The sequence below is a fragment of the Castor canadensis genome, chromosome 8 (genome assembly GCF_047511655.1).
Source record: "Castor canadensis chromosome 8, mCasCan1.hap1v2, whole genome shotgun sequence".
Lineage (NCBI taxonomy): Eukaryota > Metazoa > Chordata > Mammalia > Rodentia > Castoridae > Castor > Castor canadensis.
In genome coordinates, this window is record NC_133393.1 from 130,885,458 (window position 1) to 130,899,812 (window position 14,355).

General features: G+C 34.5%; 1 protein-coding gene across 7 annotated transcripts in view; it reads right to left on the reverse strand.

Annotated features, from left to right (window-relative positions):
- Eea1 (early endosome antigen 1) overlaps positions 1 to 14,355 on the reverse strand; it is a 153,333-nt gene that overhangs the window by 77,667 nt on the left and 61,311 nt on the right. For 6 of the 7 annotated variants that reach the window (XM_074084113.1, XM_074084109.1, XM_074084114.1 and 3 more), the window contains 3 exons: positions 9,506 to 9,633; positions 4,390 to 4,444; positions 4,244 to 4,309 (listed from right to left, as the gene is read on the reverse strand). In XM_074084113.1, the coding sequence (XP_073940214.1) occupies positions 4,244 to 4,309; positions 4,390 to 4,444; positions 9,506 to 9,633 (249 nt within the window). The remainder of the gene's footprint in view (positions 1 to 4,243; positions 4,310 to 4,389; positions 4,445 to 9,505; positions 9,634 to 14,355) is intronic. The other variant, XM_074084111.1, reaches the window with a different exon arrangement.

Sequence of the window (14,355 nt, forward strand, 5' to 3'; positions counted from 1 at the left end):
AAAATCTCTGAAAGCCATGTCTGTCAGGTAAGGTACAAGATTTTGGTGAAAATCAAAGTTTGGTAATTCTCATTCTTCTGGATCTACAAGGTGCAACTAGACAGAATAACATAATGATTTAACATCAGCTCATGAGCTCTAGAACAGATTTCTTTGTATGATTATGTGTGTGTGTGTGTGTGTGTGTGCATGAAACTCTTATGAGTCTTATAACAGATGGTATCCTAAATTCCATAAATTTAGTAGTAAATAAATAATAAACCTCCCCTCTAGAATAACAACAAACTTATCATACCCCATTTGTGAGTTACTGACCTCAAGTACTGGACTTCAAAACATACAACCTAAGAGTCTGATAGACACTATGAGAAAGTAGGCCATGTAGACAATATTCTGTTAACTATTTCTCCAAGATCCATAGCTCAAGCTGTGATGCGACCACATACTGTTAGTCTCTGAACTTGGAAGTCTTGCCCACCAACAACTGCACCATGCTCTAGCAGCAAGTAATCCCCATCAAAGATCTCCACCATGTTGGAAAGCCTCACTTCCAAGAAATCACTCATAAAGGTACACCTCAAATTTTCATCAGACCTTCTTTCCATAGAGACTTGCTTCTATCACAATTGAGCCATAGACTTTAATCACTGTGGAACTCTGTGGTTAATGTACCTCATCCTGTAAGTGTATTCCCTGTGAGATTTGTTCACATTACTCTCCCTTCTTTAAGCATTGCAAACCTGAGAACATTTCTTTGTATGGCAATAAACCATGTCATTTGTGAAATCATATCTCAATCATCTCCTTATTACAACCATATAAAACAACTATAATATTTGAAAAGTGGCATAAGTTAAAATATGCCATCAAACTATAAACCACTGGAAAAAATGATTTTAAGGGCTGGGGTGTAGGTCAGTAATACAGCATGTGCCTAGCACACATAAAATGCTGGGTTCATTTCCCCAGCACTGCCAAAAAAAAACCAAAAAAGCCAGGTACAGGTACCTCACACCTCTAATCCCAGCTACTTAGGAAGCAGAGATCAGGAGGATCATGGTTCAAAGCCAGCCAGGGCAAATAGTTTGCAAGACCCTATCTCAAAAAAAATCTATCAGAAAAAAGGGCTGTCAGAGTGGTTCAAGGTGTAAGCCCCAGTACTGAAAAAAATAAATACACTTTTTAATTTAGGATCATAGATCATCCTTAAAAGAAGCAAATAAAGAACATATTCTTAGGCTGGCAGAGTGGCTCAAGCAGTAAGAGTACCTGCCTAGCAAGCATGAGGCCCTGAGTTTGAAACCCAGTGCCATAAAAAAAAAAAAAAAAGCATATTCTTTCTTTTTGGTGGAACAGGAGTTTGAACTCCGGGCTTTGAGCTTACCAGGCTGGCACTCTACTGCTTGAGCCACACCTCCTACAAGAACATATTCTCTAAGGTTAACGTTACCTTGATACTAGGAACAGAATAATATGCCACCTTGGTATTGCTTTCATATTTTAAAGAACTATATATACTTCAAATAGTTTAGTAAGACATTTCCTAGTAAACTTCTTTATTTCCTGACTATTTTATTCAGACATACTGATTGCTAAGAATAATCAATATTTAAAATACATTTTTCTCTCAAAGGTATATTTCCTACCAAGGTAATTTATATCTTGCACTGTGGGAGAATTTATTAAGTGTAAAACAGTAATCTCTAATGTAAACCATTTTCTCTTTTTAGGTACAGAAAATAATATAATCCATGTTTGATTAGCAAATAAACTGTAGTATTTTAGATTACTAAAAGCCTCTTTAAATAGTAATAAGATGTCTTTCTCAATCCAAATACAATTCTTGGTGCAAAAACTAAGAGGAAAAAAAAACCTAACTGAAAGTCACAATGCATCACAAAATACTGTGTAAAGGAATTACTACTGACTTTATAAAAATGTAACTATTATTGAAGAATACCTTCTTTATTCTTAAAATGAAGACAATATATGAATTTGGTAAAATGAATTGTCCTTTCATATCTTATACAATGTTACCATAAAGCCAATATAATTTTAGCACAAAACTTATATTTTGATAAGGCACTTAGAAATAACTCACAGATAACCACTTTTTAATACCACTATGATTTTCTTGTTTTCTCCTATGAATCATTTTACATAGTTAAATTCACACAGAATACATATAGTCTGTGTATTATTAAGACACAGAAATAAAGAACATGTTCTTTAAGATTTAAATTATCCTGGCATTAGTAACAAAATAATATACTGCCGAGGCATTATTTTCACATTTTAAAGAATTATATACACCTCAAGGGTTCAATAAAGCATTTCCTAGTAAGTCTGACTTTTTATTTTGTGTCTGTATTATTTAGACATAGTCAGTAATTGCATGCCTATCCTGCATAACAACATCTCAGGCTCTGAGTGACTGTATGTGACAGTAGTCCCCATAAGACTACCATGGAACTGAAAATTTCCCATCACCTAGTGACACTGTAGCCAACTGAAGATATAGCACAGTAAATAACTATGTGTTTGTTGCGATGCTGGTGTAGTCATATGAGAGTATAGCACAGCCAGGTGCTGGTGGTTCATGCCTGTAATCCTAGCTACTCAAGAGGCAAAGATCAGGAGAATCAAAGCCAGCCCAAGGCAAATAGTTCACAAGATCCTATCTTCCTATCTCAAAAAAAAAAATCACACAAAAGGGCTGGTAGAGTGGCTCAAGTGGTAAGACCACCTGCCTAGCAAGCCTAAGGTCCAGATTTCAAACCTTAGTGCCACCAAAAAATAAAATTTAGTGCAGCATATGCATATGCAATTATATACACTACCTACCTAATACTTGCTATTGGCAATAAGTGATTGTTACTAGTTTATGTATTTATTATACTTTGCTATTTTAGAATATACTCGGTGTGCTTTAAAAAAAGAAAAAGCTAACACTGAAACAGCACCAGACAGACCCTTTAGGAGGTACTCCAGAAAAAAGTTCCAGGTGTGTAATTGCCCCAAAGACCTTCAGTGAGACACAAACTGGAGATAAAAGACAAAAATGTTCATTATTCTGACCCTGTGAAGAACTAAGCTAATATGTATTTGTGTCTTCAATTTTAACAAAAAGCCTAAAAAGTTACAACTAATTTTTTTAAACTTAAAGACAGAAAAAAGCTTATAGAGAAGCATACAAAGAAAATATTTTATATGGCTGTACGATGCATTTGTGGTTTATACTAAGTGTTATTACAAGAGTCAAAAGTTTAAAAAATTAAAAGTATATAAAGTAAAAAAAAGTTACAATATGCTAGGGTTAATTTATTAATGAAGGAAAAATATAATTGTATGAATTTAATGTGGCTTCAGTATATAGTATGTATAAAACCTAAAATACCATACCATAATATCCTAGGCCTCACATTCCCTCACCACTCACTCAATGACTCACCCAGACCAACTTCCAGTATCCTAAGCTCTGTTCATAGCAAGTGCCCTATATTCATGTACCACTGCTTATTGTTTACACTATATTTTTCTATGTTTAGGTACCCGAGCATTACAATTACTTACAGTATTCAGTACAGTAATGCTGAATACATATTTATAACTTAGAAACAACAGGCTATATCATATAGCCCAAGTATGTAAGAGGTTATACCTCCTAGGTTTGAGTAAGTACACTTTATGATGTTCACACTGACAAAATCACTTAATGACACACTTCTCAGAATGTACTCCCATCATTAAACAACACAGGATTATATGTCTGTGAGCAAATATATACCCATATATATTTTTATTCATTTAAAAAATGTAACATTGTTAATAGAACAGTTTCTCCATGTTTGAAAATAATCTTCATTAACACAAACCATAAAAAGCTACCAACAGACATTGCAGTTATTGTCAATTTGTCACAAATGCAAATGCTTTAAGGAGATTCATTATTGATTGAACCTATATTAACCATTTAAGTATATTACCAGAAAAACAGAATAACATAAGCCCAGTATTAACAAAAAGCAATCCATAGAGAACTGATTCTCAATGAAATCTATGCTTCCAATGTATTTGTTTCTAGTCGTTAGAATTGCAAAGAATACATTTAGGTTATTAAACACAGAGAAATGAATTAGGAAGCTATTTACATCACACCATTTACTTATAAAAAGTATAATGCTTCCTTTTCAACAATGAAAATAAACAAATAAACACTATTTAAGTATTAAAAAGCAATTACTTGCTGCTGTAGCCCTTGATATTTTTCTAATTCTTTCTTTAATTCTTCCGCATACCATTTTTCTTCCTAACGAAAAAGATTTTTAATTAGTAACTTTTAAATGTGAAACAGTAAAAATTAACAAGTATTATAATTTTTGTTGTTACCTTAAGAGAAGCCTGTAGGTCTTGTACCTCTTGTCTGAGTAGTGTTATATCATCTCTGAACATGTATGCGGGGGAAAAGAAATTAGTAGTTAATATTCTTTAATTTACAACCTTGTCTATTAACAAATAAAAGTAATAATACTAACTACATATTGTAGTTTTCTGAATTATTAAAAAGAAAACCTACTGAAGATTTTATGTATAAAAGCACATATATACAAAGCCCTTAGAAAAATAACTTTATTCCTAAAGCTTATGGTTTATAAGCAAAAACACATTTTGTCATGTAAATAATCATATAACTGTCAAGTACCTGAAGCAGAAGCAAAATGCCTTCTATTAATTTACCAATAAGCATCAATGACTTCCTGTTACGTAAAACCTAATGTCATTAACAAGGATTATAAAACCTGCATGATCTAATCCCTACCTTACAACTCTCCCCTTCTTCACTTAGCTCTAGGAATACTGGCTTGTTTCTGAAAATGTATGGGTATATTTGAAATTTTCCCTATTATTTAATAACCTTCTAAATCTACATATAAACTAAAGTGATGGAAACAGTAACTAGTAGTAAAGTACTGAATGGCTCATGTTAAAATCTAATGAAATCCCAATAAAGACAAAGGAAGGAAACTTGTTGAGCCCAGTTGTCCCAACTAATCTCTTTTAAAAGTATAATTTCAAAAAGTTTGTAAAAGTAAGTTGGCAACAGAATCTTTTAAAAGGTGTAACACATTATAACAACCTAGGATATCTACAAAAGATAGTTTGGCAGTATCTATGAAAGTTTTAAGGAAAACCTTTGTCTAAAAATTCCACTTCTAGAAATTTACCTTATAGATATACTCAAGCATGTGCAAATGGTATCTCCACATTGACATAATCCACAACATCACAGGTAATTTGAATACACTGGAAAATCCTAAATACTTCTTAACTGGAGAATGATAATATGCTGTGCTATTATTAAAAAGAATGAAGTAACTCTATCAATACTGACAGAGCTGTTATCTATATCTATTGATCAATATCTACACTGATATCAAGGAATACGTGAAATACAGAAAGAAAGAAATGTTGCAGAACATTCAAACCCCAGTACGACAGAAAGCTGTAGAAAATTAAATGTATTTATATGTTTATATATACACAGATATGCACATGTATATTAAAAATGCATTAGAAACTGATGAAAAGAAAAGGCTAAGGAAAGGAGGTGCAAGGGTTCATTTTTCACCATATGACTATATGAACCATTTAAATTTTGTGCAATATATATACAAACTATATACACATTTGAAAATCCTGTATAAAAAACCCGTATTTTCAGATGTAATGCATTTTTTAGATATTTTGTCAGTATTGATGGAATTCACATGTAAATTGAGGAAATAAAAATATTTTAATTGAGGAAAATAATGTATTCAAGCAAAAAAAGGTTTTGTGACCAACTCGAATCATGTGAACTTTTGATCTAAAAGACATATCCTGCCCATAGTCACAGGTTATCCAATATGTTACAGAGGGGTAGCATGTAATTGAAAAAAAATCAGAGAAGTGGAGCTGAGGATGTAGCTCAGCAGTATAGCACACTTACCGAGTTCAATCTCCAACACCACAAAAAAAAAAGAAACCCAAGTATAGGAAGAAGGAAAGAAGAGATACAATAAGAGATAAACTTGGAAAAGTACTCAGTAACTATCCCATGAGCAATGAGAAAAGTTACTATTTAGAGCTACAGCAATCAAATTTACATTGTAACAATATAATTCTCCAGCAACGTGGAGAATTAATTGGAGGGGTATAAGACTAAAGCCAACTATAAATACTGAAAATATTTTTGAATGAGATATAAATTCTAAAATAAATTATAACCATGAGAATAGAAAACAGCATGAGAACTGTTTAAGAAAACAAAATTAACTAAACTTTGCGACAGATTAGACTAGAGAGCCAAAGCAAATATGTAAAAGTAACCACACCCAATTTTCTGACTTTAATAACTAGGTGACGAATAATGCTGCCATTCACTAGAAAAAAATAACAGTAGACAAGGACCAGGTTTAGAAAGAAACATAATTATTAGTTTTGTTTTCAAAATGTCAATGTGAGATGCTTGTGGAATACCTAAGGGAAAATATCCAGCAGGCAATTTGGGAGATAATTCTAGGTTAGAGATGTGATGTGGTTCATTAGGAAGTTAGGAATGTGGATATTACCCCAGATATATGATATAGAGGAAGAACGGCATACAAACAGAGGATGTAAGGGTGTTCTGGCTATGACATCCGTCACCCCACTGATCTCCATGTTGATTTAGCTGATGTGACTGGCTAGGCAGGTATCCCCTTCCTCCCTCACTGCTCCATGTGCTTCCCTCCTAACGCTGTGCTCTTACTAAGACCTTCCCCAATAGAGGAGAACTGTTTTTTGGTCAAGGGTATAGAAGCAGCTGTGCTCTCTTGCTAGAACCTCCAAACAGGCTCTCAAAGTAGACAGAAAATGATCATACTAGTATAACTCAAAAGGAAAAGGAGCTGGGAGAGTTAAATTTTGCAAAGCTTGCAATAGTCCACAAAGATGAATGCCATCAAGTTCCTCTATTCCTATATACAAAATATACAGTTCCTCTGAATGGGGTAGTTCATGCCCATAATCCCAGCTACCTGGTAGATGAAGGGAGGAGGTCTGTAAGTTACAGGCCAGTCCAGGTAATGTCAGTGGTATCCTATCCCAAAAACAAACTAAAAACAAAAAACAAAACAAAAAAAAAAAAAAAGGGCCAGGCACCAGTGGCTTACACCTGTAATCCCAGCTACTCAGAAGGCAAAGATCAGGAGGATCACAGTTTGAAGCTAGCCCGGGCAAATAGATCAAGAGACCCTATCTCAAAAATACCTAATACAAAAAGGGCTGGTGGAGTGGCTCAAGATGAAGGCCCTGAGTTCAAACCCAAGCACTGCAAAAACAAAAAAAAGGGCTGGGGATATAACTCAAGCGGTAAAAGACCTGCCTAGCAAGCAAGAGGCCCTGAGTTCAATCTCCAGTACCACAAAAAAGAAAAAGAAATCTACTGAAAGATGAAGTTCATTTTGTGGCTCCTTGAATGTGATCTGGCCCTGTGATTAATTTTACTTATAGAATATGACAGAAGTGATGCTCTGATACTTTTGAATTCAGTCTGAACATGGCCAGCACTGCTTCTTTCCTCATGAAATGTTCTTTCTTGGAATCTATCTGCCAATTTGTAAGTCCAAGCAGTCATAAAGAGGCCAGAGAGAACTTAGACCTCTGGCATATAACCCCAGCTGAGCTGCCAGCCAGCATCCAACATCAACTACCAGTTATGACCGAGAAGCCATTTTGGACCTTCCTGTCTTCCCACCACCACAACTGACCTCAATAAAGCAAAGGACCCATGAAGTCAACCCAAGGAGTCATAAGAAGTAATAAACTATTGCAGTTTTAAACCCCTAAGCTTTGGTGACTTGTTACACAGTAATAGTTTACCAAAACAAAGGTCAAGTAAAATAAGAACTGAAAATATGCTATTGGCTTTGGGAGAAGAAATTTCAAGAGAATGGCAAAGTCCAAGCTTTAGAAGTGAGCTGAATACTAAGAGAATGGGGGTAGAGTGTGAGATAATTTACGTTAAAACTTCATGTACAGTATTGCATATGGTCTAATTCATGGCTGAAAAGGCAACTCTGTTAAACTTGTACTAAATATAAAAGCATTTTTATAATATGATTTAATATACCTACCTATTTTTACCTATTTCCCAACAAATGACAAAAGGATAATAACCATAATTATTAACTAAAACATAAAACTACCAAGGTGCACTCATAGTCATATAAAAGGGACAATCCATTCTTCCCTTAAGGAACTGGCTTCCCCCCGCTCACACCCCCCTCCCAGCTTCCCCTTTGTCAGTACTGGGGTTTGAACTCAGGGCCTCAGGCTTGCTAGGCAAGACTCTATCACTTAAGCCATGTCTTCACCCCTTTTTTACTTTATTTATTTTTCATGTAGGGTCTCACTAACTTTTGCCATGGCTGGCTTTGAACCATTATTTCCCAATCTCCACTTCCCAAGTAGCAGGGATTAAGGCATGAACCAATGGACCTGGCCTTCCCACATATTCTAATAAAAAAACACATTTTATAGTTCTATAGTATCTATCAACCACAAAGGTACATATTCATAGTATTTTCTTTTACTTAGTATTCTTTGTGTTACAACAGACTAATCAACAAAGAAATATTTTTAAAGAAAAGCACGAAAAAATTTGTAGAAGTAAAAAGAAATAAAGCTTTATTCCTTAGTGGAGGCAAAAGACAACAATTCTCAACAGGAAAAGAAAAGCAAAGTTTATTGCTGAATGCTTTTCTAAGTAGTTATACATTTTAGTTTAGTTTTAGTTCTCAAAATGATCAAGGTAAATTGCCAAGAAGCACAATGTGTATATGTGCTTATTATATACTATATATTATTATTTACTTATAATAAATATATTAATTTTAATTTATTTTTTCTAACAATTTAATATTTAAATTAAAAACAAATTTTAATTGTTGGCTCAATTCATTATTTTAGCAACTTACTATAAAATTATCTAACCAAAACATATCATTCCTTTTTTAGTATATCATTCTTTATTAAACAGAATACGGTAAGCATAATTTAATCTTTTGCCAACTCAATCCTCATAAAAACATAACCTCTGTAACATGTTGCAGATGCTGGTACAGATAATTGCTGATCACCAACTGAATAGGTTACAATGATAAAGGAGGAAGGCCATGCTAAATGAGGGCATAGTTAAATTAAATAATGGTGGTGGTGCATGCCTATAATCCCATCATGTAGTTGGGATCATGTAGGTAAGAGGATAATAGCCAGCCCTGGGTAAGAAGTGTGAGACCCTATCCAAAAAATAACTAAAGCACAAAGGGCTGGAGATGTGGCTCAAGTGGTAGAGTTCCTATGGGATCCTGAGTTTAAGCCCCAATATCTCCAAACAACTCTATTTTTAGAAATTAATTATGACTCAACAACTTCACAAGCACATTCCATAGCAATATTCCACTTTGAAACTGTCATACTGTACCGCTTCAATGCGAGACTAGCCTCTCCTCCATGACTTGCATCATTATCAGCATCATGAACTGCCTGATAGTGTTTGAAAAGCTCATCAGCGGATCCAAGAGATTTCATACACTGGGGACATATGAAGCCCTATAGAAAAAAGCAGAAAAAGGTTTCAAAATAGTATTTAATATAATAAAGTAACACTTTTTATATTGTGAAATATAGCCAAATGTCTTATTCATACCAATGGGGCCATTAAAAATTGTAATATTTGGTGTTAAGCCCAAATTCTGTTATCATGCAAAGTTACTTCATTGTCTACACTCATTGGAGTTTACAAAATATAAAGAAAACCCTTACAGCATCTTTTAGACTAAAACAAATAACAGCTAGAGAAGCTTGTTCTAATTTGTACTAGTTGAGATTTGACATCATAACCTTCCTCTCTGTAGATATCCTTATTAGGAAAATAATAACTGCTCTGGCCTTCTTCATAGGAATGCAACTAAAAAAATTAAAGTACTCTGATCATTAAAGAATAAAGTCATATAGTAAATCATAATTAGCACAGATTAGACACCTACAATAGTAGAGAAGTATTTGAATCAGTAAATTTCCTTGTTAACCTAAGGTTAACAGTAAAATCTAAACTAATATAGAGTCCCATGTAATATAAAAATCTTACAATAAACCTCAGTATTAGTGCATGGTTAAGACTATCAACTACAGTACTATGTCAAAGATGCTGCTGTAGATCCATGTTTTTCAAATGGAAAACACAAAATTTTGGGGTTATAATTAATTAATGAATCATGAAACCAATGTACTGGGTTGCAACTTTTTTTTAGTTATCATTTACAACAGAAGTTTATCTTAAGTAGTAAAGTTAAATAATATTTTATTAACTTTTGTTTTGACTAATGACAAGAAAGTATGTTTATTACAATGGTTGTCAACAAAAACATATGAGAAGCACTAACACAGACAGCTGTAAGATGGAATGACTAGTAATAATGGTTACTTTTTTATTGAGCCCATACCATGTACCAAATGCTTTCTCTTACAATCTTATTTAAACCTTGTCATTATTTATTAGGCAATTATTATTATGTCCACTTCATAGAAGAGGAAATTAAACCTCAGATTAATTAAATGACTTTCCTAAAGTCATAAACCTAACTAAACCAGGAAATGTATAGATTTGTTGGACAAATTCCATGTTCTTTCCAGAACACTACATGATCTCTTGAACTTCCTAACTTAACCCTTAAACGTGACTTCCTTAAAATAAACTATTTTATCTGCTAACTTTTTAGTGACTTTACTCAAGAAGTATTTATAATTATTTCAAGTGTTATAAAAGTACTATGAAAGACACAAATTCTAAACTGTCTCAGCCTTCAGTTAACTGAGAAGACAAGTTGTATACATATGAAAAATACTTTTTTGAGAATCAATTAATGATGGTACCCAGATGACATTAAAGCTAACAGTTTATGTCTATCTGACTGCAAAATGTATTAGCAAGTAAATGGCTAAAATAGCCTTCTCCCCAACTGTGTGCTGGTCTCTAGAAAATTATTTACTTAACTTCTATGTCTTTTGAATTGTCATTAGTATTCAAAATATAACATATTACTTCAGCATAGTTAATTCCATACAAAACAGAAATATCTCAACATTAAATTTCTGTTTAAATTACTTGCATTCAAAAGTTTTCATGGTCCAGGCATGGTGGCTCATGCCTATAATCCTACCTACGTGGGAAGCAGAGATCAGGAGGATCACAGTTTGAGACCACCCCAAGCAAATAGTTAGCAAGACCCCATCTCAACTCATAAAAAACTGGGTGTGGTGGCACATGCCTGTCATCCCAGCTATGTGGGAAGTATAAATAGGAGTACTGCTATTCAGGCTAGCCAGAGAATAAAAGAGACCCTAATTTGAAAAAAATAACTAAAGCACAAAAAGTAGGTGGCATGGCTCAAGTGATAGAGCACCTGCCTGGCAAGCACAAAGCCCTGAGTTCCTACTCTAGAACTACCAAAAAAACAAAATGTTCATGAGTAATAAAGAAGTAGTTCCAACCAGACATGGAGGTACATGCCTGTAATAGCAGCACTTGAGAGGCCAATACCAGAACTTGGGAGGCCAAGGCAGGAGGATCACAAGTTCAAAGCCAGTCTTGAGCAACATAGCAAGACCCTATTCCAAAAAATAATGTATGGGCATGGTGGTTCATGTCTATAATCACAGTGCATGGGAACTGGAAATAGGAGGACTGAGATTTGAGACCAGTCTAGGCAAAAATTAGCAAGACTGTGTCCTAAAAACAAGCCAGGCCTAATGGCACATGCCTGTAATTCCAACTACTCAGGAAACAGAGGTAGGAAGATCAAGGTCTGAGGCCAGTCTGAACAAAAGAGTAAGATGCTATCTTAAAAAAAAAAAGCAAAAGGAGTAGGCATGGCTCAAGTGGTAGAGTACTTGTCTAGCAAGTGTTTAGTTTAATCACCAATCTCATTTTTTAAAAAAAAGTAGTTTTCTACTCTTGAAAACACATAAACACACTCCACACATAGGGCTTTGAGGAAGTCTTACTGCAAAACTTACTTTTAAAAAATATTGCCTGATATCAATTCTAAAAACACTATCAGCTCCTATCTGCCCATCTTTCACTCTAATCCACAATATTCCCATGCAATCTATTCTGCAGGAGCATGCTATATGTTAAAGAATATTTAATCAAAGATAAAACAGTGGTTAGAAAAAAACCTTGAGGTTAATACAGCTCTAATTCTGCCAATTTAAGGTAGAAAGAAATAAACTTGTTTTGCTTTCATCAAGTACATGACAATTCTAAAATGCTCCTGTATTACAGATCCAGAGATTAAGTGATGACACGAGTGTGGTGCTTCCGTCTATTTCTGCACTGTATGCGGCAAGTAAATACAGTATGACTTTGAAGGGTCTATAGAAAGGAAGTTTTGTTTTATGGGAACATACAACTTTTATACATAGGAATGGCTACCTTCTCTTCATTCCATAAAAGCCAAAACAAAAGATCACTGTTCCTCAAGACTCTCTCACAGACCTCGCCATCTTCTGACTCAACATTCTTCCTAGTATATAACACATGCTAATGACTACAAAAACGCATGCCAATGACTACCCAATCCATACATCTAGCCAAAAATCCTGTCCAGGATTCATTTGGATCTATCCACCCCAAAACATACATCTCCACCTGCATTCCGTAAGCATCTCAAATACAACAAACTTAACTTACTTGCCAAATCACTTTTTCTCACCAACATCCACTTTTCACCCAAACTAGAATCCTAAAAAAATTGTGAACTACTCTTCCACCTCATTTCTAATGAAACACTAAGCATAAACATTCTTCCTTTCCATTTTTTCATCTCTGTCCCCACTGCAGCTGGACCTGTTCAGAAAATCAGTATCTCTTGTCCAGACTCCTGTAATAACATTCCAAATAGTACTCCTATATACCTAGTCTTTCTTTTCTCCCTAATGAATCTTCCACACAGCTGCCAGAAAAAGGGTTTTAAAGCAGATTCTTCAATATCCTTTATTAACCTTTATCATCAACATGGCATACAAGTTACTGTATAACCATTCCACCTAATTACCTGTGTCGTGATGTCTGGTCACCTCTCAACCTATACAATATGCTTCAACAATACTAAAGTTCCTATGTTTCCCTGAGCACCCCTCATGGTTTCTCAAAATTCTGTGCTTTCACATATACTGCTTTTTCCCTCTAGCAGCATCCCCATTAGCTTGCCAAGTTCCTGCAATCTAACACACAATACATTGGCTCTTTGCATCTACATTTCCCTAATGGCTAAGTTTGTACCTTCAGCATACTATGTATTTTTACACAATACACTTATTTACTAAAATATGAATGAAACTGGCAATTCAGAACTTTGTGAAAAAGCAGATTAAGAGTTTACAGATCATAAAATCTTCCAAGAACAAAATGAGCTAAAAAATAAGCACTGATTGTGTCAAAACTCAAATAAATAAACAAAAACCTTGGCTCCTTCATTGGGTGCCAATGCAACCAATGTATATTCTCATTCATCATTTATGCATACAATATGGCAGAATCAAGGTTAACTGATTATTGGGGACACTGATAGGTAGAAAAATATGCTAATACACAAGTATATGTAAAGAACTATGGCAACATAAGAGAAATCCAGCTATGCCTAAGGCATTAGTTAATGCTTTACAAAAACACATGTGCCAGTGGCTCATACCTGTAATCCTAGCTACTCAGGAAGCAGAGAACAGAAGGATTTCAGTTCAAAGCCAGCCTGGGCAAATAGTTCATGAGACCTTATCTCAAAAAAAAAAAAAAAAATCACAAAAAAGGGCTGGTGGAGTGGCTCAAGATGTAGGCCCTGAGTTCAAACTCCAATACTGCCAAGAAAAAAAAAACATGCATATGTACATATTATGTATATATCTCATCTTTATCCTTACCAAAGCTTCATATTGTGTATAAACACATGTATATGTAAATGTATGTACATAGGAGATTTTAAATTAGGTACTAAAAAACGAGTCAACACTTCCCTGGTAGAAATAAAGGAAGGCATTCTAAAGAAATGGAAAAGCATTAACAAAGACACAGAAAGGGCTATGAAACATAGTCATGTTCATTTGGGATACAGGGTTTTTTCTGTGCTCTGAAATGAGAAAAAACTGTACTATTGAGGATGTGCCTTTGTAGCAGGGAGGAGGACCAGAAGGGAAACAGACAGGCCTGTGTTCTGATAAAATAGTAGGGGGGAAGAAGAGATGGCAGGGCAGAGAGATAAAACCTAAGGAATCCAA